This window comes from Saccopteryx bilineata, chromosome 2 (genome assembly GCF_036850765.1).
Source record: "Saccopteryx bilineata isolate mSacBil1 chromosome 2, mSacBil1_pri_phased_curated, whole genome shotgun sequence".
Classification (NCBI taxonomy): Eukaryota; Metazoa; Chordata; class Mammalia; order Chiroptera; family Emballonuridae; genus Saccopteryx; species Saccopteryx bilineata.
This window is the reverse complement of record NC_089491.1, coordinates 247,032,845-247,058,856: the sequence shown is the minus strand read 5'-3', so window position 1 is coordinate 247,058,856 and position 26,012 is coordinate 247,032,845. Positions and strand designations below refer to the sequence as shown.

General features: G+C 37.3%; 1 protein-coding gene across 2 annotated transcripts in view; it reads left to right on the top strand.

The window, feature by feature from the left end:
- TBCEL (tubulin folding cofactor E like) overlaps positions 1-26,012 on the top strand; it is a 57,711-nt gene that overhangs the window by 16,768 nt on the left and 14,931 nt on the right. For both annotated transcript variants that reach the window (XM_066259818.1, XM_066259817.1), the window contains 5 exons: positions 407-546; positions 6,940-7,121; positions 8,389-8,645; positions 11,697-11,823; positions 13,299-13,415. In XM_066259818.1, the coding sequence (XP_066115915.1) occupies positions 407-546; positions 6,940-7,121; positions 8,389-8,645; positions 11,697-11,823; positions 13,299-13,415 (823 nt within the window). The remainder of the gene's footprint in view (positions 1-406; positions 547-6,939; positions 7,122-8,388; positions 8,646-11,696; positions 11,824-13,298; positions 13,416-26,012) is intronic.

The window sequence follows — 26,012 nt, the reverse complement described above, 5'->3', positions numbered from 1 at the left end:
AAAAGGCAGCAAAAAGTGAAAATACATACCAGACCGAGAGAAAAGAGCTATCCAGAATGATACTTTCAAAGGAATAAATTGGGCCAATAAGAAGACAATGATAGTGAGACATGAATTACAGGGGTCTAGTGTTTGGATGGCAAGATGATAGCATGGTGGGATAAATAATCCTGCTGGGAGGTAAAGCCTACAGGACGTTTTAATGGCACCGGGTCCAGTTTTTCTCATCTCTTCCTGGTTCATTTTTGAACCAAACTATCACCTGGTTCCTATTTGGCTGTCAGAGCCTGTATTTTCTAGGTCCTTGTGTAATTTCACATAGTTGAATTTTGATTCCTGGGGGCTGCACGTCTGTAGATGAGAACAAGGCTGATGCAGAACGTGTTGTGTTTCCCCCATGACTCAGATCGCCTCAACCTCCCGAGTGTGCTGGTGTTGAACAGCTGTGGGATAACCTGTGCGGGAGACGAAAGAGAAATTGCTGCCTTCTGCGCTCACGTGTCAGAACTAGACCTTTCTGACAACAAACTTGAAGACTGGCATGAGGTAAAGCTTCTATAGTGCTGCCTCTTGGTGCAGTGTAGCAGTGATCACTGTACTGTTGTTTATATTAAGAATATAATTGGTTTTTCATTAATGTGAAAGGCACTGAGGAACTTTATTCGAGGTGTCAAAAGGCTAAGAAGACTATAGAAGTTTAGACTGCTAGCAATGCATTAAATTTTCTACTATTTCACTAGCTTACACATCCTGTACTTATTCTTTGCTACTTCACCATTTCTTCCTACAAATTGACATAAAATTTGCTTGAGGCTGAAACTGAGATTATAAAAATATTCTTGTTACTGAAATTTATTACAAATATTTTAGAACTTTTTCTTATTTTATGAAGTCTCTTAGGTTTGACCTAACTGATGTCTGAGTAACTCTAAACCAAGTACCCAAATAAAAGTATTATAACATTCTTTCTTATTATTATACATATCATTAGCTATCTGATTACATCATTACCCAATAGAAGCTGCCTTGCTTGATCTGTTTTCCTGCCTTCATTTAGCTAATATTCTTTGCTTGGAAAAGCTTGCTAATGAGTTATTCTGCGTCAGTTTTATTCTACTTCCTCTAAGCCAGGGATCGGGAACCTTTCTGGCTGAGACAGCCATGAACGCTGCATATTTTAAAATGTAATTCCGTGAGAGCCATACAACAACCCGTGTACGTTACACATTATCCAATAAAAATTTGGTGTTGTCCCGGAGGACAGCTGTGATTGGCTCCAGCCACCCGCAACCATGAACATGAGCGGTAGGAAATAAATGAATTGTAATACATGAGAATGTTTTATATTTTTAACGTTAGTCTTTTTTTTTATTAAAGATTTGTCTGTGAGCCAGATGCAGCCATCAAAAGAGCCACATCTGGCTCATGAGTCCTGGGTTCCCGACCTCTGCTCTAAGCTATCTTCTACAGTGAATAATATATGATTATGATACCATCCTGTTTGAAGTCCTGTAGTTGTTTTTTCCTGCCTGGAAACTGATGAGTGTGGCCCTCTGTCAAATGGCCCTTTGCTGTTTCTAGAGTGCTCGCTATCTTCATCTTCAGCCAAATGCTTTTTCTTCCAGCTCCTGATAAACTCTTTGAAAGGCTTTCTCGCTTTTAATTAATTCTGAATCTATTGCTCTCTTCCTATGTTCTTTCAGAACTTGGCCCAACTTGCTATTTCTCTGTGAAAGTTCCCCTGGCTGTCATGCAGGCAGGGTCAGATTGTCCCAGTGCCTTTGTCATGCTGCTGTGAAAGGATTTATCACAACGTCCTGCAGTGACTTGCTTACCTGGCATTTTCCTCCTAGACTCAGCTTATTCGAAGTGGAGATTTTTGTCTTTTTATCATCAGCAGCCAGCAGACTAGGTGCTCAGATGTTTGTTGAATTCATTAATGAATACATGATTGTATCTTAAGGATTGAGCCAGACCACCGTTCCAACTTTCTTGTGATCTTAAGAACCTCACTTAATGTTTTGCTGCTGTGGCTCGCTCATCTGTAAGACAGGGCTGCCAGTGAAATTAATCACTGAGGACTTTGTACATGTTAAATGCCATATACAAATTTTAAGACGGCTTTCTTCTTTAAGAAAAATCTATCATAACCTAGTTTTCTTCAGCTTTTCTTATATCCCTTTATTTATTTATTTCATAGTCTTTTTTGATCTCTTAGCTGCTCCCAATTATAGTTCCTATTAAGATGTACCAGAATTCTTTGAGATGCTTGCCATGTGATTTCTAAGTAATTTGTCAATATATGCAGATTTATTAGGCCATTTCGGGGAAAAAAATCTCTATTTTTACATTGATTGATTGATTGATTGATGTACTTACCTAAACAACTAGTATAGTTCAGTATTCAACAAATTACAGTCTGTGCCTTCTTTGTCCTTTGAGATGCTTAATTGACATGCACGCTCTGTCCACACTGCACAGATGCAAACAGAACTCTGTTGGTAGCCCTCCTCCTCCACGATTCCTTCGTAGTCCTGCTGAACCTCTGGTGAGATTTTTGTCCTGCATGGGTGACACGTCAGACCTCATCTTCCTCTGCATCATTTCAGTGGCTGTCTTCACAGGCTGATTCTCCTAAATTTGTTTCTTTGGGAGTAAAATTTCACAGAGGTGTTGTGCTTTGACCTATGCTTTGACCACGTACATAAGTTTTTGCTAACTGATGGGAACAGTTTAAAAGTGATGAGGTTGCTACCTCAGAAGAACGATTTACATCAGTATGGATCAGAACACAATTTACACGAAGTAATTCAGCCTTTTCTCTGCTTAGACAGTGATCTACACGAAGTATTCTTCAGATCACAATGACATAGATAGCTAGAGGGTCACATGTTTATTTATACTCTGCTTAGTTTGTATATTCTTATATCTGTGTGCTCTACAGTTTGTTTTCAAATAAATATTTGTTATTGCTACCCTTTAGTTTTCTATATATTTTGCAGTTTATTTTTGTTTTCATCATTGCTTTATATTTTTGTCCTTAGCCTTAAATGTATGCAGTTGATCCCAATCTTCTAGAATATCTGTCAGAACACAGAGAGACGGGAGAAATACTGACAGCAAAGAATATTGATTTTTAGGATTGATTAAATGAAAGCCTCAGAGGTCATGGTTTTAAGACAATTACATTTCAGCCCCATTGCAGCCCATATATCTGATTACCAAAACGATCATTTGTCTCTGTCCATTAACTAGGTTTATTCAGACAGTATTTGATATAGCAATATGAAGCAAAATAATATCACTTGCTCTTTTAGTGTTTCAAGTGATCACTAATGCTGTGGATAACTTCTTTTGTAGTTTAAACTACTGGTTCTTGTGTATCCCGAGACTAAGATAAATATGCATAAGAAGTGTAATACTTTGGAGGGAACAAAGATTTGTCAGTATCCTTCTAAAATTGGGTATCTTTGTGTTAAAAAGAAAGATGCATTTTTTTTTAGCTTTTGACTTGAATTTTAGTCTAAATAGATTTTAGTCTGACCTTTCCCAAGGTATCTCCTTTTTCCTCCTTTTCTTATCAAAATCAGTTTATAAAAGAAATTAGACAAAGTAGTTGAGAGGAGGGTGGGATTAGGTACTCAGGTGCGATAGAGAATAGCTTGTATATAAGTTACAGGTTATTGTCTTACAGTACTTTTCCCATCTTTCTTAAAACTGTAATTTCTTTCTTTTTAGAAGCCACAGTAGAGGGTCCCCTATTAAATCACAGAACTGTGGAGACTTGAAAGGAGACCTCAGTTTGTTCATCTCCATGTTCCTGCACACGAGTATCCTCAACTCACTCAGGCTAGAGGAGTTTGTTCTTTATTTTTATTTTTATTTTTAGAATTTAAAAAAGAGAAGTCGATATACTGCCCTAGAAAGTTATTGAATGTCAGTCTTTGCTATTAGGACATTTTTGTGTCATAAATAAGTTTACCTGTGTAATGAATATTATATTTTTCAGAATCTTACCATTAATTTAAAAGTACCCTAAAACAGATTCTAATTTTAGCCTTTTAAAGAAAATATTTATTTATTTATTTTTAACGTGTATTCTTTTTCCTGCTTTAATTATTACACTAGAGTCTTTTTGGGATATTTCAGGACTAATAAGTCATTCTAAATCTTTATTCTCATTGGACAGTCGTGTTTATGCAGACTATGAGAAAGATTGTATCAATATCTGTTAGCTTTTGGAGTTCTTCCGAAACCCCTTAAATTATCAGTTTTTTAAGTTATTTTCCTCTTGTTTACAAAAATAAAATATGAGGGGTGATGGTTTAAAGGGTTTATGTTTTCTTTTTATTTAGCTGGAGCTGTGCTATAATGAGCAGTTATTCTTCATCCTGTTGTTGAAGCAGAATTCTTTTTCATTCTTTTTACCCTTAAAAGAGATAAACATAGATGGTCATTATTCTCTGTGTGGAAGTCCTTTATTTCGTTGGTGTTGAGGTGGTAGGGTGCAGATTGTTCCCTGTGTGGACTGCTCAGCTGTGTTGTGGCCACAAACTAAACCCCCTTTCCTAGCCAAATGTCACACCAGTGCTTGATCAAGCTGGAGAATGTGCTCAGACTAGGGCAAATTCCTTACCTCTTAAACTGAAGCCTAGTGTATTTTCTGTAAATGATGTCCAATTTTTTTTATTTGTAAAGTGAGGATATAAATGGTATCACTTCAGAGTGTTAGTATGAAGAATAGATGTGATAGTGCATGTGAGGACCATTTCCTCTGACATGCTTCTCTGAATCTTTTTGGAATTAATCTACTTCTCACTGATTTCAGAGCTCCTGACCTGCACAATACACAGTAAATCTGATGTATACAGATTACATTTTATTTCTACCCATAGTTCTCAGCCTGGGGTACCTTTTGACATTTCCTATGGAGCTCTGAAGAGAAACAGGTATATCCAGGTCTCAACCATGAAGCTTGTCTTACCTGTGTTTAGGGTGGATCCTGAGAATCAGTTTATTTTTGAAATTCTACCAATGATTGTAACTATGACATTCAAATAAAATAAATATGCTGTGACATATAGCCAGGGTGGAGATACTGGTTCTTACTAAACTTACAGTAGTAATTGTTACATTTATTGAATTATTCTGTGTCATTAATTTATTTAACAAACATGAAGTACCCCCTAGGCAGTAATGAACTGAGTGAGTACTGTTCCTGCTTTCAGGCAGCTTACATTCTTTTAGGGAGTAGAAGGAAACAAGTTTCTAAAAGGTGTTCCAAACACTACATTAAGTGCTTTACACATGCATCTCATTTAATTCTACCAATAATCCTGTAAAATAGGTGGGTACTATTTTTTTATGTTTTGATTGAGAAAACACATTTGGAAAGGTTAAGATCTGTGTCAAACCACACAAGTAGGAAGTGTTGGGACCTGGTCTGATTACAGGTTTCCTAACTCCAAAAGCTGCACTCCTTTTTTCATAGCTGGTAGTTACCACACTGCCTGGCTGGGTGATGTTGAATGTGTTTACTGGGCTTCTAGCGTTTATTTTACAGAACTTTAAGCTTAGTTCTCATTTTTTTTTGGTTATATCTATATTTTATTAGCTGTCGTACAATAGTCCCCCCTTATCCCCGGGTATAAATTCTAAGACTCCCCAATTAGTGTCTGAAGTCACTGATAGTGCCAAACCCTCTATATACTATGTCTTTTGTCTATACATACATGCATATATATTCTATAGCTCTCTGGCATATCCACATTGCCAGCATCAGTACTCTTGTGCTTTGGCATTATTATTAAGTTAAGAAGGATTACTTGAACAACAGTTGGTCTGATAACCAAAGTGGCTACTAAGTGACTAATGTAAGGATGGAGGCAGGTAGCATATACAGCCTGGATACACGGATAAGGGATGATTCATGTCATGGTGGGAAGGAGTGGGACACAGCAGGATTTCATCATGCTACTCGCAGGGGCGCCTGATTTAAAACTTATGACTTGTTTATTTCTGGAGTTTTCCATTTAATATTTTCAGGCCATGCTTGATACAGGAAACTGAAACCATGGAAAGCAAATCTGCAGATAGGCGAGGGGACTGCTGTATATTGGAAAGAACATGGCTCTGATTTTTAAGTTCTAGATTTGGCTTTTGTGACGCAGAGACCTTATTTAATATAAGATGTTAATTATTCAACATCTCTGAGTCTCAGTTTTATTTTTTAAAATGAGAAAGTATCAGTCATCTTACAAGTTGTTCTGAGAATGTAGTGAAATAGCTATATCAAAGACACTAGTACTATCCAAGCAAATAGTTAAAGGTCAGTAATGCTCAGTTCCTTTTTTAAACTTTTTTTCCTACCAAGTTTCTAGGTAAATCATTAAATTAGTGATATTTTCTCTTTTATTATATAGTTATGGATAGTTTTATACATCTTTGAACCAAGCTAGAACTGTTTTCTGAGTGATGATGGCTATGTAGTCAATTTTGAATACCTGAATTATTACTTTGTGGTCTTCAATAAAGTTTGAATTAGCCTTAATATTGTAATGAGGATAGAGGGAAGGAGATATTCAGAGAGGATTACATGACCCAATCTCAGCTCTTTAGAAAGTCATAGCCTCAAGTGTCATCTAAACAGTCTTTTCTCCCATTTATCAAAGAGAATGTCATATATAACAGTCAAAAGCCTTGCCAAAGGCAACATGGGAAATCTTTTTGTTTGTACCATTACTTTTCAGTGATGACAGTATTTTATAGAAAGAGATGAAGTTATTTGTCAAAATTTGTTGAAATTATTTATGCCCCTCTGTGCATACATAATGTGAATGGCCCTTTGCCTGGAGACCCACTCGCTTAGGCGTTTTGGAGCGTGATTGCTATTTAGAAACTCTGATTCCTGCCTGATATGCTTTTCTTTTTTCTCCCTAGGTCAGTAAAATTGTGTCAAATGTTCCCCAGTTGGAGTTTCTAAACCTGAGTTCCAACCCTCTGAATTTGTCGGTTTTAGAAAGAACATGTGCTGGGTCCTTCTCTGGGGTTCGCAAGCTTGTCCTCAATAACAGCAAAGCTTCCTGGGAGACAGTGCACACGATCCTGCAGGAGTTACCAGAGTAAGCCCAGAGAGCACGGTGGAGAGGGGGCTGAGCTGTCACCTGTGTTAGCACATAGAATACTGCTGATCTCCCACCGCAGAAATCCTAGACCCGCAGATACAATGGCGAATGAGGTTATGAAAATGAGTCATTACAATGAGGGTGTGAGTGTAACTTGGTACCATTTTTATTAGAATGCTTGTTCAGTGTTGAGTAACACCATGCCACAGGATATGTCATTCTTTGGCTAGACAATATCCCTGAGAAGCACTTATCATTTCTAGATCGACCTAACCTTTCTCCATGTTAATCTTCTGATTACCTGATTTCAGAATTTTGCCTCACCCCTTTTCTTTAGGAGGAGAAAAAAAATCACAGTATCTCTGAAATATATTAACAGTCAGATGATTAAGTACATAGCTGACCTAATTGGAATTGAACCTGGTGTTCTTTTCAATAATTTAAGCAAGAAATTATGCTGTTAGTCTAGAAATGCTCTGTTATATTTGTTTATCTATCTTTGAATATACATATTCAGAGGAAGGAGTTTAAAGAAATAGATGAAGCTGTAGTTTCTTTGACTATATAAATATGGAAATTATCAAAGCCTTTCAGAATTTGGTCTCACCCCACTTATCCCATCTTAGAGTCTCACTCTCACTGTTGAGATTAGTTTCCTCATGGCCTGCAACATCTAGCATAACATGCAATGAGCTTTTATGCCCTAGTTCTACTTCTAATCATGTCCTTTGACAAGCTAAATAACTTCTTTGAGCTCTATTTCCTTGTTTATAAAATGGGCATAATTATATCCACCTTGCAGAAACAGAAGTACAGTCTATAAAGCCCCTGGCAGGGCCTGACACAGGGTAGGAATTCAATAAATGGTAGTTATTGTTTCTGTTCTAAACATTTGTTTGTGATGCTACTGGATTTTCTTCCATCTTCTCTCAACTTGTGCAGGTCTACCCTCCTTCAAGGTTATGCATCCTTTCCTCATTATTCCAACTACAATTCTAATTCCATTTCTAGATGAATACTGTTGAACTTAGAGGTTATACTGCTTAATTAAGTCCCAAATAAAATTAATACTGGGTTATATCTTTCTCTGCTGTATTCCCAGCAGTAGTTTTAGCTTTGGGAAGACATCTTTATATTTTCTCTACAACACCTGGCAGTCTCACACATAGTAAGCATTTACTTATTTCTTGAATGAATGAAAACAGGTGCAAAGTAGAAAAGTAACTGCTTTCAACAATGAAGTATTTCCTTTCTTTCTCTGCAGTTTGGAGGAGCTCTTCCTGTGCCTTAATGACTACAAAACAGTGTCTTGTCCTTCTATTTGCTGTCATTCTCTTAAGCTACTACATATAACAGACAACAACCTCCAAGACTGGACTGAGATACGAAAGTTAGGGGTTATGTTTCCTGCACTGGATACTCTGGTCCTGGCCAACAATCATTTGAATGCTATTGAGGAGCCTGATGATTCATTGGCCAGGTTGTTCCCTAATCTGCGCTCCATCAGCCTCCACAAATCAGGTGAGCTATAGGCTTGTTCTTATTCTACACACCAATCGATTTGAGTCTATGCATGAAACACAGTGAAAGTATATTTCTTTCAGTCATAGCTCTGCCTTCTGATAGGACACATTTTCAAGAGCAACATGCGGATACCTATTGATTAGCTAAATTGAAGGCATTCTTCATAAATCAAGTGGCATAGCATTATATTAGCTATTTACATTTTATATATCAAAGGGGTCATGCCACAAATGAAGTGAAATTAATGAATTGTATAGTAAAAGGCAGAGCAAAAAGAACATAAAGAATTACAAACTAGACCATTTTGTCTGAATTTAGGTTTGGGAATTCTCCTGTGTCTTTCAAATGCTCTCTTTTCTTTTCTAGTACTTATATGTAATTGATTGCCAATTTGTTACCATCTAATTCTGTGTAACACAGGAGTGAATATTTTTAGCCTGTTTTAAAAAATTAATAAACTTTACTTTTTTAGAGCAGTTTTAGATTTACAGCAAAATTGAGCAGAAAGTACAGAAAGTTCCGCAGGCCCTGGCCAGGTAGCTATACCCCCTGCCTTCATGCATGCCGACCTCCCCCACTGTCAGCATCCGGGTCCCGAGGTGATAACAGTAGTGACCTTGCACTGACACATCGTCATCGCCCAGTCTATAGTTTACATTAGGGTTCCTTTCTTGGTGTACATTTTACGGGTTTGAAAAAATTGGTAATGACACATATCTACCATTGTAGCATAATACATAATAGTTTCACTGCTCTAATAATTTTCTGTGTTTTGCCTGTTTACCCTCCTTCCTTCCCAGTCCCTCGCGACCACTGAGCTTTTTACTCTCTCCATAGTTTTGCCTTTTCCAGAACGTCATGTAGTTTGGAATCATGCTGCATGTAGCCTTTTCAGATTAGTTCCTTTCACTTATAATATGCATTTAACTTTCCTTCTTCTTATGGCTTGATTGCTTATTTCTTTTTAGCACTTACATTCTGTAAGGCTCAACCAGTGCTAGCCCATTGTCTGGATATACCGCAGTTTACTATCCACTTACAAGCTGAAGCACATCTTGATTGCTTTCAAGTTTTGGCAATTATTAGTAAAGCTGCTGTAACCTCTGTGTGCAGGTTTTTGTGTAGACATAAATTTTCATTTGGGTCAATACCTAGGAGAGTAATTGCTAGAACATGTGGTAAGAGTATGTTTAGTTTTAGGAGAATCTGCCAAGCTGTCTTCCAAAGTGGCTGTACCATTTTGCATTCCCATTGGCGATGAATGAAAGTTCCTGTTGCTCCACATCCTCATCAGCATTTGGTGTTGTCAGTGTTTGTGTTTTGGCCATTCTAATAGGTGTGTAGTAGACTCTCATTGTTGTTTTAATTTGCAAGTCTTCATTAGCATATGATGCAGGGTAGTTTTTCATATACTTACTTGCCACTTATATATCTCCTTTGGTGAGTCTGTTGGAGTCCTTTGCCCATTTTTGAATCAGGTTGTTTATTTTTTTACTGTGGAGTTTTAAGAGTTCTTTGTGTATTTTGGATGCTAATCCTTTACCAGATATGTCTTTAGCACATATATTCTCCCAGTGTGTGCCTTTTCTTTTAACCTAGTTTTAAAAACAATTACATAACTTAAAATAACTAACCTGCAACTGAAAAAACATAAAGAGTTGAATTTGCTGTAAGGGTAGGAATTAAGTTTTAAAAACTAGTATTTTGCATAAGGAAGCTATTTGTTTCCTAACTCCATACCCCTTGAGCTAACTCTATTCTTCCTCCTAGATGGAAATACCATTCTGAAGGGAAGAGGATGGTTGTGACTTGGGATAGTTATACACCAGCGTCCTCATAAATTGCTCCTCTGCCTTTACTGTTGCTGAAGGTTGATAGAAACAGGAAGGAACTAAGTTTTCTCACATGGACTTAATGTGTTGTAAAATTAGCCAGCTTCATTATTTTATTTTTTATTTTTTATTTTTTTGTATTTTTCTGAAGCTGGAAATGGGGATAGACAGACAGACTCCTGCATGCGCCCGACTGGGATCCACCCGGCACGCCCACCAGGGGGCGACGCTCTGCCCACCAGGGGGTGATGCTCTGCCCCTCCAGGGCGTCGCTCTGACATGACCAGAGCCACTCTTGCGCCTGGGGCAGAGGCCAAGGAGCCATCCCCAGCGCCCAGGCCATCTTTGCTCCAATGGAGCCTTGCTGTGGGAGGGGAAGAGAGAGACAGAGAGGAAGGAGAGGGGGAGGGGTGGAGAAGCAGATGGGCGCTTCTCCTGTGTGCCCTGGCCGGGAATCGAACCCGGGACTTGTGCACGCCAGGCTGACGCTCTACTACTGAGCCAACCGGCCAGGGCCTTAGCCAGCTTCATTATTATGAGGCTAGTTTTCCTACCAGTGCCAAGTATTGACTTGGATGAGACATTTGCTCACAGCCATAGGAAGAGTTTTGTTTTAGGACTAAATGAATTTCATTTATTGCATGTTCTTTCCCAAAAGTTCAGATGTTTTGTTTTCATTGGTTTGAAATTTTGAATCTGTTTTCCCTGTCCCCCAAATGAGGACAGGATAAAAGAGAGATAATATTTAGTTTCTGGTTCTATTGACCTTGCCATATTTTAGAATTTGTTAGGTAAAAATTTGAGTCTAACATTATCAACTCTGATCAGTAGTAATGTTCCATGAATCCATATTTGATGACAGAGTCAATTACGTCACTTATATAATCATAACATACATCCAGCTTATTGAAACCACTAGTGACTCCCTTTATGAGCCATGTGAGTGGAGAATTAGTGGATGAGTGGATGGTAGAGAGTAAAGGTCTCTTTTTGACCACTGAGATCACAGGGATTGGAGAGGCTATAGGGAAGCTGGTATGGTGTTTAAATATAGTTCATTCTTTCCTTGGATTAAAAAAAGAAAAATCAGGATCTCTAACTAGTTTACGATAATTTTAACATTTCACATATTATTAATGAAGTAATTTATTTGTTATGTTTATCTTCTGATTTGTATACTCATGGATTTACTTAAACAATATGTTTCTCAACTTAGGTTTGCAGTCATGGGAAGACATTGACAAACTAAATTCATTCCCCAAGCTTGAGGAAGTGAGATTATTAGGAATCCCTCTTCTGCAGCCATATACCACCGAGGAGCGCAGGAAATTGGTAATAGCCAGGTCTGTTGTCCTGACTCTTCTGCTCCCCTTCCCCTTGGGGGCCTTGTTATTTCACTAAAGGAATGATGCACTACTTAGGAGGGAATGCCTTATAAACTGATCCAACGCATGAACAGACTATGCTTGAAGGAGCTGCTTGTATAGCTTGACATCCTGGAAGGAAGGGAATGCAATATGATGAGGAAAACATGGCATGTAATTGGTCTGCCAAAACCATTGTAAATTTTTCTCACATACTATTCTGTTTTTATATTTTTTGGTTTTCATAATATTCGAAGTTCTGTTTTGGTTCATGAAGCAAAAGTTGGTACAATAAGGAATCAGTTGTCCTTATTTTCTCTGTTAACATCATGGTCATTTATAGTGTAAACACCTAATAATCAGGTTGTTTCAAGTATAGAACTTAAGAGAGCTGAATCTATATTTTCTTCTTATTATGTAGACCGATGTAGATATGACTACTATTTTGTTATCTTCTTCCTTTGACTCCCTTTCCTGTCTCAGACTCCCATAGACTATGAAATGACCCATGAGTCTATTTCTGGATGTGCCTTTAGCAGCAGTTATATTCGGCTAAGATGGAAAGGCCACAGAACTTTGATTTGTTCTCTTTGTGTACTATACACAGTAGTTTTGAAAAGGGAACAGTAGACTTTAAGGTTCTAAAGAAGAATAGTTATTTAAACAGGGTATTGATCTTTCTGATCAACTAATATCGAGCAAATCTTTGCTGCTTTCCACCTGTTGACATACACATTGCTATCTCACTGAAGAAATAAGTTTCAGCATATTTTTCATCTAAGAAGTCTTGTAGTAGGCCTTATATGTTTTCTTTTTACATAGTTCTTTTGTAAATATAATAAATTAATTCCTGAAGTATATAACCAAATTGTACTGACTACTCTATAGACTTAATACTGTCTAGTTTGGTACCATTCACCATGTGTGACTTTTGAGCACTTGAAATATAACTAGTCTGAATTGAAATGTCCATTAAGCGTAAAATAAACCCTAGATTTCAAATGCTTTATATGAAAAAGAGAATGTAAAGTGTCTCATTACTTATGCATTAGTATTAAATTCAGGTTGAAATGATTTTATCCTGCGTATGTTAAGTTAATTAAAATATATTATTAAAATTAATTACATCTGTTTTACTTTTTAAAATATGGCAGAGAATTTAAAATTACATATGTAGGTTGCATTATGTTTAAATTAGACAATGCTGCTAGAATCTTATTTTGAAAAGTGAGTTATGATTATAAAAGGTCAGTGTCTCATCCAAAACTGAAATTAAAAATATTTTTGATGTTTTTATTTTATACCACTTTAGTTTATGTCAGTTATACACAAGCAGACTACATCAACTGTGTCTTTTCAGGAGAATAAGACTGGGCCTTATACCAATAATTTTATTTCCAAAACCAAATATTTTTAATATCTTAAAATGCCTTTATTTTGGCTTTTACTTTCAGATTGCCATCAGTTTCCAAACTCAATGGCAGCGTTGTGAGTGATGGTGAGAGAGAAGATTCTGAGAGATTTTTTATTCGTTACTACGTGGATGTTCCACAGAAGGAAGTGCCATTCAGGTAAAATTCCTCTGTAGTTTAGCAACACTTTAGCAAGTATTGAGGCAACTTAAAAACCATTTGTTTAAAGCAAAATTGAATAATTTGTCATTGGACCCTCTTAGAGGATATTGGTGATAGGTTAAAAAATAAACACAAAAGCAAACGAATTTTATCTCATTTTCCACAGTGTGTTTCTGCTACCTTACACTGGGTGAGTATTGAACTACTTCTAGTAATCCCACTCCATATTCCATATCATTGATTCATTTTTCATGCTCTTCTGCAGGGGCATGTTTTCCCTGTGCCCCGAATTGAACTCTTCTTTCACAGTGCATCTGCTTTTAGGATGTATTAAGTTCTGCAATTTGGAAGATTTGGCCGATGTGTATTGGGTTATATTAGGTTAGAGAGTATGGAAAAGGACTGGGTAGCAGACTCCAGGAAGTAATACAGGGTTTGGCATGGTTGAATATGAAGAGAAATGCTGAGGGTTAGATTAGTAATTACCTTTAAGTATATGAAGAGTTAATATATATTGTTTGGTGAAGAACTACCTTTGATGCTGTGTAAATATGAAAGGAAATACAGCAGGTATGATATAAATAAATACAAAAGAAAAAATATTTCAGACAGGTTTCTAGGTGTCGGTAACTATATTCAGTTGCCCCAAAAGTTATATACTTTCCTTAATGACTTTAAGAATATGATGAAATCCTATTTAATATGAGGAGTTCCAGACAAATAAAATACAGATTAGGACTGAATGGGTCAAATTACTTGGTCCTTCTGGTTACAATTTTCTGAGATTCTCCTAATACACAGAAACAAAAACAGAGGGGTAGTGAAAATGGGGAGATAAAGTAACAAAGCCCAAATAAAAGAGCAGTAGAAATCCCCAGAAAAATAGCTAACTGAAATTGAAGCAAGCAATCTACCAGATACAGAGTTCAAAACAATGGTTATAAGGATGCTCAAGGAACTTAGGGGACGAACGGATGAACTAAGTGAGAACTTAAAGAACTAGTAATAATGTAAAAAGACATAGAAACCATAAAAATGAACAAGTCACATCATAGGGATATTAAAAAGAAAAGAGAATGATCAAGGGATCAAGAATCTATTTGAAGAGAGAATGACTAAAAACTTCTCTAATGTAGTAAAGGAAAAACGCACACAAATCCAGGAAGCACAGAGGGTCCTAGTCAAGATGAACCCAAGGAGGCCCACACCTAGATACATCATAATTAAATGACACAGGTTAAAGACAAAGAGAACCTTAAAAGGAGCAAGAGAAAGACAGTTATCTACAAGGGAGCTCCCTTAAGACTGTCAGCTGGATTCTCAACAGAAATAATTCAGGCCAGAAGGGATTGGCATGAAATATTCAAAGTAATGAAAACCAAGGACTTGTAACCAAGACCACTCTATCCAACAAAGCTATGATTTAAAATGTAAGGTGAATTAAAGAGCTCTCCAGGCCTGACCTGTGGTGGCCCAGTGGATAAAGCATTGACCTGGAAACGCTAAGGTCGCCGGTTCAAAACCCTGGGCTTGCCTGGTCAAGGCACATATGGGAGTTGATGCTTCCTGCTCCTCCCTCCCCTTCTCTCTCTCTCTCTCTCTCTCTCACTCTCTCTCCTCTCTAAAAATTAATTTAAAAAAAATTAAATAAGAGAAAAAAATAAAGAGCTCTCCAGACAAAGAAAAGCTAAAGGAGTTTATTACCATCAAACTAGTATTATAAGAAATATTAAAATATTCACAGTAGAAGACACATGGAGACTGGTAGGAATGTCAGAGATGCAAAAAGGAAAAAGAAAAAGCTAAAAGCATTTGTTACCAACAAGCCAGTTTTGCAAGTAATAAAGAACCTGCTTTAAAAAAAGAAAAAGAAGAAGGGAAAGAAAGGAATGTAGTTAAAAGAATACAATGGTAAGAAATATGTACCTATCAGTAATCACTTTAAATGCAAATGACTTAAATGCTCCAATCAAAAGACATAGGATAGCTCAATGGATAAGAAAGCAAAACCCGTATATGCTGTCTACAAGAGACCTACCTCAAAATGAAAGATACACACAGATTAAAAGTAAAGGGATACAGAGAGATATTTCATGGAAATGAAAAAAAAAAAAACTGGGGTAGCAATACTTATATCTAACTAAATAGAGTTTCAAACAAAGGGTGTATGTAGTTAGAGATAAGGGAGGACATTACATAATGATAAAGGGAGCAGTCTAATGACAGGATATATCCCTTGTAAATATTCATGCAGCAAATGTGGGAGCACTTAAATATGTAAAGCAAATCTTGATGGACATGAAGGGAGAGATCGACTGACATCAGTGAATAGATCATCCAGACCAAAATCAAGGAAAAGGTGGCCTTAAATGACACATTAGATCAGCTGAATGTAATCAATATCTTCAGAGCATTTCACCCCAAAGCAGCAAAATATACATTCTTTACAGATTCACATGGAACATTTTCTAAGATAGAATACATGTTAGGGCATAAAACAAGCCTCAGTAAATTGAAGAAGATTAAAATCATGTTAAGCATCTTCTCTAACCATAATGGTATGAAACTAGAAATCAGTCACAAGAAAAATCCCAAAAAGCACATGAATGAAGACATAGAGGTTAAATGACATGTTACTAAACAATGAATTGGTTAACAATGAGATCAAGGGACAATTCAAAAGGTACCTTGACACAAATGAAAATGAGAATACCACAATCTCAGATAGGTGGGATATAGTGAAAGCAGTCCTAAGAGGGAAATTTCCAGCATTTCAGGCCTACCTCAAGAAACCAGAAAAATCTCAAATGAACAATCTCACCCTACATTTAAAGGAACTTGAAAATAATAATAAACAAGTCCCGAAGTAAGTAAAAGGAGGGAAATAATAAATATCAGAACAGAAATAAATAGAGACTAAAAAAATCAATATAAAAGATCAGTGAAACCAAGAGTCGGTTCTTTGAAAAAATAAATAAGATTGACAAACCTTTAACCAGACTCATCAAGAAAAAAAGAGAGACCTGACCAGGCAGTGGTGTAGTGGATAGAACATTGGACTGGGATGCAGAGGACCCAGGTACAAAACCCCAAGGTTGCTGGCTTGAGTGCAGGCTTACCAGCTTGAACGCAGGGTTGCTGGCTTGAGGGTGGGATCATAGACATGACCCGTGGTCTCTGGCTTGAGCCCTGATGTTACTAGCTTAAAGCTCAAGGTCACTGGCTTGAACCTAAGATCGCTGGCTTGAGCAAGGGGTCACTCACTTTGTTGTAGCCCCCTGGTCAAGGCACATAGAGAAAGCAGTCAATGAACAACTAAGGAGCCGTAACAAAGAATTGATGCTTCTCATCTCTCTCCCTTCCTGTCTGTCTGTCCCTATCTGTCCCTCTCCCTGTCTCGCTCTGTCTCTGTCACAAAAAGAGAAAAGACCCAAATAAATGAAATCATAGATGAAAGAGGAGAAATAACGACACCAAAGAAATATAAAACAGTGAAAGAAAACATATGAACAACTATTATGCCAACAAATTGGACAATCTATATGCAATAAATTTCTAGAAATATAAAATTTTCCAAAATGAATCAGGATGAATGAGAGAATCTGAATAGACAGATTACAGCCAGTGAAATTGAAGCAATCAAAAAACTCCCAGCAAACAAAAGTTCTGGTCTGGATGGCCTCATGGAAGAATTTTATCAAACATTTAAAGAAGAATTAACACCTTATCTTTCTCAAATCATTCCAGAAAATTCAAGAGAGGGGAAGACTCGCAAGCTTATTTCATAAAACCAGCATTATCCTAATTCCAAAACCAGATAAAGACACTACAAAGAAAATAACTATATGCCAGTAACCCTGATGAACACAGATGCTAAAATTCTCAACAAAATATTAGCAAACTGGATCCCGCAGTCTATTAAAAAAAGTCTTACACCATGATCAAGTGGGATTTATTCTGGGATGCAAGGTTGGTTCAACATCGCAAATCAAATGTGGCACACTACATAGACAAAATGAAGGATAAAAATCATGTGATCACATCAATAGATTCAGAAAGCATTTGAGAAAACTCAGTATCCATTTATGTTAAGAACTCTCAACTAAGTGGATATAGAGGGAATGTTACTCAACATAATAAAGGCCATATATCACAAACCCACAGCCAGCATCCTACTCAAAAGACAAAAACTATAAGCATTTCCCTTATGATCAGGAACAAGACAGGGATGTCCACTATCACCATTCTTATTCATTATAGTACTGGAATGTCTAGCCACAGCAATCAGACAAGAAGAAATAATAAAAGATATCCAAATTGGAACAAAAGAAGTAAAACTGTCATTATTTGCAGATGACATGTATATAGAAAACTCTAAAGATTCTACTAAAAAAAAAAACTAGTACTGATAAATTCAGTAAAATGGCAGGATACAAAATGAATATCTAAAAATCAGTTGCAGTTCTACACACCAGTAATGATCTATCAGAAGGGGAAAGTAAGAGGAAAATACCATTCACAATTACTTCATAAAGAATAAAATACCTACAAATAAATTTAACCAAGGATGTAGAAGACCTATACTCCGAAAGTACAAGACACCGAAGAAAGAAATTGAAGAAGATACAGATAAATGGAAACATATATCATGTTCATGGAAAGGAAGAATTAATATCAATATGCTCATATTACCAAAAGCAATCTATAGACTCAATGCAATTCCTATCAAGATACCAATGGTGTATTCACAGAATTAGAACGAATATTCCAGAATTCATACGGAACTACAAAATACCTTGAATAGTTACAACAGTTTTGAGAAAGAAGAACAGTGGAGGAATCACACTTCCTGATATCAAACTATACTACAAGGCCATACTAACCAAAATACTGTAGCATGGTACTGACATAAAATCAGACATATAAATCAATGGAACAGAATAGAGAGCCTAGAAATCAACCCATGCCTTTATGGCCCATGAATATTTGACAAAGGAGGCAAGGATATACAATTGGGGTAAAGACCGTCTATTCAGTAAATGTAGTTGAGAATATTGGACAGATACATGCAAAAAATTTGACACGGGACCTTATTACACAATACATATATAAGGGACTCTAAGTCAGTGGTTCTCAACCTGTGGGTCGCGACCCGCAGGTTGAGTATGTATTTTCAGATGGCTTTAGGCGACCCCTGTGTTTTGGTCGTTCAACTCCCGCCGGGGTCCTGACCCACAGGTTGAGAACCACTGCTCTAAGTGGATTAAAGACATAAATATAAGACTCAAAACCATAAAAGCCCTAGAAGAAAAGATAGGCAGTAAAATCTCTGACATTTCTCTTAATAATATTTTTCCTGATTTATCCTCTTGGGCAAGGGAACAACTACTAAACAAATAAATGGGGCTACGTCAAATTTAAAAGTTTTTGCACAGCAAAGGAAACCATCAAGGAAACGAAAAGACAGCCTACTGATTGGGGGAAGGTATTATCAGATACGTCTGATAAGGGGTTAATATCCAAAATTTATAAAGAACTCATACAGCTCATCACCAAAATACCAAACAATTCAATTAAAAAAATGGCAGAGAACCAGAATAGACACTTCTCCAAAGAGGACATAGAAATGACTAAGACATGAAAAGATGCTCAGTGTTACTAATCAACAGAGAAATGCAAATTAAAACCACAATGAAATACCACCTCACACCTCTAAAATTGCTACCATCAATAAATCCACAAACAACAAGTGCTGGTCTGGGATGTGGAGAAAAGAGAACCTTCTGTGCACTGTTGGTGGGGCTGCAGACTGGTGCAGCCATTAATGGCAAACAGTATGGCATTTTTAAAAAATGGAATTGCTTTATGACCCAGAAAACCCACTTTTGACTGTATATCTGAAGAAACCCAAAACACTAATTGGAAAGAGACACCCCTATGTTTGTTGCAGCATTGTTGACAGTTGCTAAGATAAGGAAGTAATCCGAGTGCTTATTGGTAGATGAGTGGATATAAAAGTAGTGGTATATATGTACCATGGAGTATTACTTGACCATAAAAAGAAGGAAATCTTATCACTTATGACAGTCTGGATAGACCTAGAGGTTATTTTATAGCAATTGAAATAAGTCAATCAGAGAAAGATAGCTGCCATATGATTTCACTCATATGTGGAATCTAAAGAACAATATAAACGAACAAACAAAACAGAAACAGACTCAGAACTATGCAGGACAGACTAATGGTTGCCAGTGGGGACGGGGTAGGGGGACTGGGTGGAATAGGTGAGATTAAGAAGTACAGATTGGTAGTTACAGTATAGCCACCAGGAAAGAGTCCATTCTGTTGTAGTATCTGTGTATGGTATCCGGTAGGGACTGGAAATACCTGGGGGACACTGTAAAGTATGTGATTGTCTAATCACTGTGACGAACACCTGAAACTAATACAGAATAATATCGAATATTAACTAATTTTAAAACAAAATATAAAAATTGCCACTGTGGCCTTGCTGCCTATTTATGTAATTATGCCTACTTTCTCACTCACCAGTGGTTAGTTCCATGGTTTGGTGTCTTCCTTGCTTCTTGAAATTGAAATGGGCAACCTGATTTCAGTGTGTCCTACCAGCATCTCTGGCCAATAATACGTTTTTCAAAGATGTAAGTGCTTTACTAGTGTTTTTGTTTGTTTGTTTGTTTGTTTACAGAGACAGAGAGGGTCAGAGAGAGGGATAGATAGGGACAGACAGGAATGGAGAGAGATAAGAAGCATCAATCATCAATTTTTTGTTGCAACACCTTAGTTGTTCATTGATTGCTTTGTCATATGTGCCTTGACCGTGGGGCTACAGCAGACCAAGTAATCCCTTGCTCAAGCCAGTGACCTTGGGTCCAAGCTGGTGAGTTTTTGCTCAAACCAGATGAGCCTGTGCTCAAGCTGGCGACCTCGGGGCTCAAACCTGGGTCCTCCGCATCCCAGTCTGACGCTCTATCCACTGCGCCACCGCCTGATCAGGCACTAGTGTGTTTTTTAAGGCCTTGGAAAATGGAGTGTCTTCTAGGTCCTCTTAGTGTTCATAGATGGAGAATGGGTGAAGGGTTAACATGGGTAACAATGATTTTCATCATTCCTGTGTCCTGAAAGTTTTGTATTCCTCCTTTCGTATTATCCAAAAGGATTTATGGCATTGCAACTTTTTAAAAAATAGATGACCATTGAGTCCAGTTTCCAATCAGCCAACTACATAAAAATTTAGAACTTCTCTAACTGGTTCTAAACCACTAAAACTAGCTTTTTGACTAAAACTGCTTTTCCTTCCTTGGTCAACATACTCTGAATTGATTACTATTCTTATGTTCTATATTTTTGTTCATATAAAAGACTAAAGTCTTGAAATTTTCTTTTCTTTTGTTTGTTTTTTGTTGTTGTTGTTGTTTGTAATTAAGCCCACAGAGCATGCTGTGATCTGATGGTGGTAGAGCCATTTCTTAGTGCACAGAACAGAAATAAGCTCTGGCCCACTGATGTAGGTTAGAAATTTAGCTCACAGTTGACAAGATTAGAGAATTAGACTCAGGTAGGATTGATGGGAAGCAAGCCGTTCCGCCAAGATTTCTGTGTCTCACTATACAAACAGCATGTTGCACCAGCCAGTGGACAATCATCAGCAAGCTGCTAGACCTCATTGCCCAGAGGCATTACAGTTATGCCTTTGAATTCCTGACTGTTATTCATCTGCTGTGAATAATCATGTATTAGATCTTGTATCTTTGCATTACATCTTGAGATATAACATTGCAGCTACACAGGCCAGGTTTATGTCACCTTCCTGTGTTGTAGCTTTCAAGGAATGGAATCAGACAGTATTCCTCTTTAGCATCTGTCTCGGGTTTCCCTCAACTCAAATCAGAAGGGCATGCAGATGCTGGACAGCCAGAGTCAACATGCATCCATTATCGTACCTATTCCCTAGTAGTATGTATGTATGTATGTATGTATTTTTGTGACAGAGACAGAGAGAGAGAGAGAGAAAGGGATAGATAGAGTCAGACAGATAGGAAGGAAGAGAGATGAGAAACATCAATTCTTTGTTGCAGCACCTTAGTTGTTCATTGATAGCCTTCTCATATGTGCCCTGATCGGGGGGCTAACGCACAGTGAGTGACCCCTTGCTTAAGCCAGCAACCTTGGGCTCAAGCCAGTGACCACAGGCTCATGTCTATGATGTCACGCTCAAGCCAGCAACCCTGCACTCAAGCTGTTGAGCCTGCGCTCAAGTCTGATGAACCTGCACTCAAGCTGGCGACCTCGAGGTTTCAAACTTGGGTCCTCTGCATCCCAATTTGATGCTTTATCCACTGCACCACCGCCTGGTCATGCCCTAATAGTATTTCTTATAAAACTTATTTTGATGTGCCAGGAACTAGAAGGCACTTCAAAAAGAACTGTAATAGCATTCATGTTGATGCAAAATGGAATGGTGAATAAGTGCAGTGGAATTTGTATTAAATGAGTTAAGAATAGTGATATATAAACAGGGTTTTAGTACCATACTTATCTCTTTCAAATTATGTGCATTTTCTCTCCGTAAAATAGTGCGGTCGTAGTTAGTAAAAAGTGAACATTTGGAGACCTTGGATAAATTGTGTTTCATACAGAATGACATTTGAGCTTTTGTTTCCAAGTAGGTTGAAGATGTCCATTTATTTTGGGGAAAAAACATTCCTTTTCATTTGGCCATGATTTTTTTTTAAATCAGGATTTAACTTGATGTTCCTGCAAATTCTAACTTCTACAACACCCGTCCCATTCTTGTTAGGTCCTCTCAGCTTTTCCTCCTTTCCTTTTCATGTCCTGTGTCCTTAAACATGAAACACCTCTACTCAATTTAGACGTAAATAGAAAAAGTTCGCCAAAGTGTCTCTGAGGACATAAATAAAAAGCCATTATGGTCAGTTTAATCTTTTTTTTTAATGGTAGCAAGGTTATTTTGTGAGTCATGTGGATTATTCACACACATCTGTTTTCATGTGCTTAGTCATTTTGATTACAGAAGACTTTAAAGATTATACAAAATTTACATACTCTGTTTTCCTCTCAGAATAAAATAGAAGCGCCAATTACCTTAATTGTTTCACTTTTTCATGGTGAACAGAATAAAATGATTAGAGAGCCGAAAGCAGACATCCTTATTACGATTTTGTGATTTCCTGTAGGGGCTCAGTTACCCTTCTCCTTGCGTTGTACTGGTAGGTGGAGCTGGAAGTGTGGCCTCTCTACTGTAGCTGTTCATGGTGATAATGGACTAATACAAAAAACCTTAGCAATCACGCATGTGTTTATTTACCTTGTGAAACAATAGAAAGTGAAAAATCTCCATTTCTTGATTCTTGGCCTTTAAACTGTACACAGTGTTTGCTTTTTCAATCAATGGACTTGGTTTTAAAACTTTCATCTGTGTCCTGTCTCTTCATGGTATGTGTAGCAGTGGTGTGCTATTTCCACATATGTTCAGTATGTAATGCAGGAAAGTTGTCCTCACTGAGCTGGTCATATTTCAATTACTGGACTCTCACATTCATCCAGGAGGGATTCTAGGAAATAACTCTAGATTCTAGCTGTGTTTAAAGGACAGTTTATTTGCTGAATACATTCTGTGAACCAAGAGGCGCTGGGCCAGAAGTTGGAAATAAGATAAAAAAAAAGTAATGTCTCCTCTCAAGATGTTTGCCACCTGGGCTAGGCTTGAGATATATTTCTTTTGCTAGATTCTTCTCATGTTTCCAACCTCTAAAGATTGAGTTATCCCCTAGATTTGGTTCTTGGACCTCTTCTATGTTGTACTCATCCCCTAAGGTCAGTGGTTCTCAAACTTTTTGAAGTCGGGCACATTTAAAATCCTACAAATAATTGTAGGCGCACTATATACAGATTTCTGAGAAATATGTTATAATAATTAAGTCAAATATTAAAGAAAAAATATATAAAGTCCAAGTGTGCTTTTATGGTAAATGAAATAAATACAACAAAATTAAATTTATTCTGACATTAAAAAACATTTTTATGTTACATTTTTTGAGTTATGCTTTTTAGGATTCATAAAAAAGGGGTTAAAAAATAAAAAAATGACAAAAAAGTTTATCTTTTTATATATATAGATACATTCTTAGTAAGATTTAGTAAATTCGGCAGGTTCCGGTGCAAATGTGTTAAGTTTTTTCATACTTGTGTTTATAAGAAACATGAGCCTGATGTGTCCTAGAGATTCCTTCAGTGTTTGGGCATATATTTGAAAGGCAGACTCTCATTTCCTTGTCAATACATTGAAGAATTCCTCTCTTTTTACTCTTAATTGTGTTGAGTGCAGAAAACCCCTACCATACATATCATCTTAACTTTACACCAAAGGATAGAAGAAACTTGCCTCCAGTCTTTCCAGGGAATATGGGGGGTAGTGTAAACAATCCAGCACCACAGATTAACAGCCTTTTGCCACGTAATCAAGCAAGTGAGGTGGGGGGTTGGGCAGACTGTCAGCTTACAGCCAATTCCCCACACCTCTGTCCCCCAAAAAATCTAAACTCCAAAAGCCCTATTGGATTTTTAGTCCCCAACAGGCATATATCTCTCTGGAATACTATATGGTGCACCTGGAAATCTTCTAGGGCGCACAGTGCGCTCTGGTGCACACTTAGAACCACTGACCTAGGTGGATGTTTAAATGCAATGTGATGTTCAAAAACAAACTTTTGATGCACCCTGCCTTACCTTTCTGTGGCCCACCTCTGCCTCCACCAGTTGCTGCTCTGCAAGTGTTCCTCCAACTCTCCATTTTTCCAGTTGCTCAGAACAAAACTTTGGCATCATTCTTGATATTTCTCCATCCTGTGTTTAGTCCATTTGTTTTTTTTCTTTCAGTTCTATCAAAAACGTGTAATCTACTTCTTACCATTAATTTTATTTCAAGCCTTCAGCATCCCTTATCCATGTTATTATAGAAGCCTTCTATTTGGGCTTCCTGAATCCACCCTTGCCCTCTCTAACTTATTCTCCACATGGCAACCACTTTATAAGAACTCGTTTATTAAAACAAAAAAATAAAAACAAAACCACCCTCCTTGATATTCCTCAGATACATAAAGCACACTCTCCCTCAGGCCTTTGAATTTTTTCTTCTGTTTGGAATGCACCAAGGTCTTGCCCCCACTGTCTTGTCTGCTCTGTAAAAACAAGAACTTCTGTTTTGTACTCAGCGCTTAGAGCAGTGCCTGACAATGTAATGTTCACATCATGCTCTGGGAGCATTAAGGAGGAAGAAGTGGTACTTCCTAGAAAGTGCGTCGATCTGGTGAAGGTTCGGAGAGAATATTCCAGACAGCTTTGAGTACATCAGGAGTAGAAGCACACAAATATGAAACAACTCTTTATGTGTGAACTACAATAGTTCCGTGTTTCTTGGTGAACAGGAGTAAGTGGGAAGTATGGCGGATATTTCTGGGGAGGAAGGTTGGGGCTCAGAGCAGTCCATTAAAGACCTTGAGATGACGTGCCGAGAGACCAGGATTTTTTTTTTAATTTATTGTAGGCAGTGGAAATCATTGAAAGGTTTCAGTAGGGAAATTAACATGGGCAGATTTTAGTTTATATTTAGAAGAAGAAGCTGAGAGAGACCCAGAGACCTCATACATAGCTGAGACTGTAGCAAAGTAGGATATGTGTGCTGGAGGTTGCGTATGTCTCTTACAGAAGTACGTGTTAGAACTGAATTTCACCACAGTGTAAAGTAGTCCTTAGAGGACATATTGTGAAGCTTTACTCTTTTTTCTGATATTTATAGCCCTGATTTCTCACGTGGTATTAAAATACCACTTAGAGAAGAAGAAGGTCCACGTTTATGACTCTGGTGCGTGTTCACGTATACATGTTTCTTATTTTCCCCCCGCCCTTTATCAGATACCTGTCCATATTGTCGGTTGTCAGTTTTTTCTTTATTTTGTGTTTGTTTTATATCTCTTAATTTCCTCTGAGAGTTTGAATTTAAATTGCTTATTTAGCACTTAACTGATACCCATAGTTTTAAAGAGAGACAAAGAGGAAAACTATGTAACATTTCTTTTAGAAATCAAAGTATCATGTATCTTTTGGGGTTCAATGGTTTCTCTCTGTTTTTGAGGATAGTGAGGGACAGTGAATTCATTGATTTGGGGTGTCTTTTTTCAGCCTTTAACATTTTGTTGTTCATAAAGAGGAATTATAAAAGGCATAGCTCCTGTGCACAATTATTTGATCGGACATGCTGTTGTCAGAGACAGAGTGGCAAAGCCAGAAATAGGTTTTCTTAAAGGCTTTTCTCAGCTTTTTCTGTCCGTTGGTACTACTTGGGGTTTGTCCCAAGGAATTACTAAACTACGGGTGATTCTTATTTATGATGTCAAGGATTATTTTAGGCATTCCTCAAATGTTTATTTGGTAGACATTAGTGGTATGCTTTTTAGAATATGGAGAATATGTTTTTTCCTGCTTGAGACTAATGGCTTTTCTAAATAGAACTGATTGTATCTTCCTGTTATTGTGAGAGCAGGGCAGCAGCCT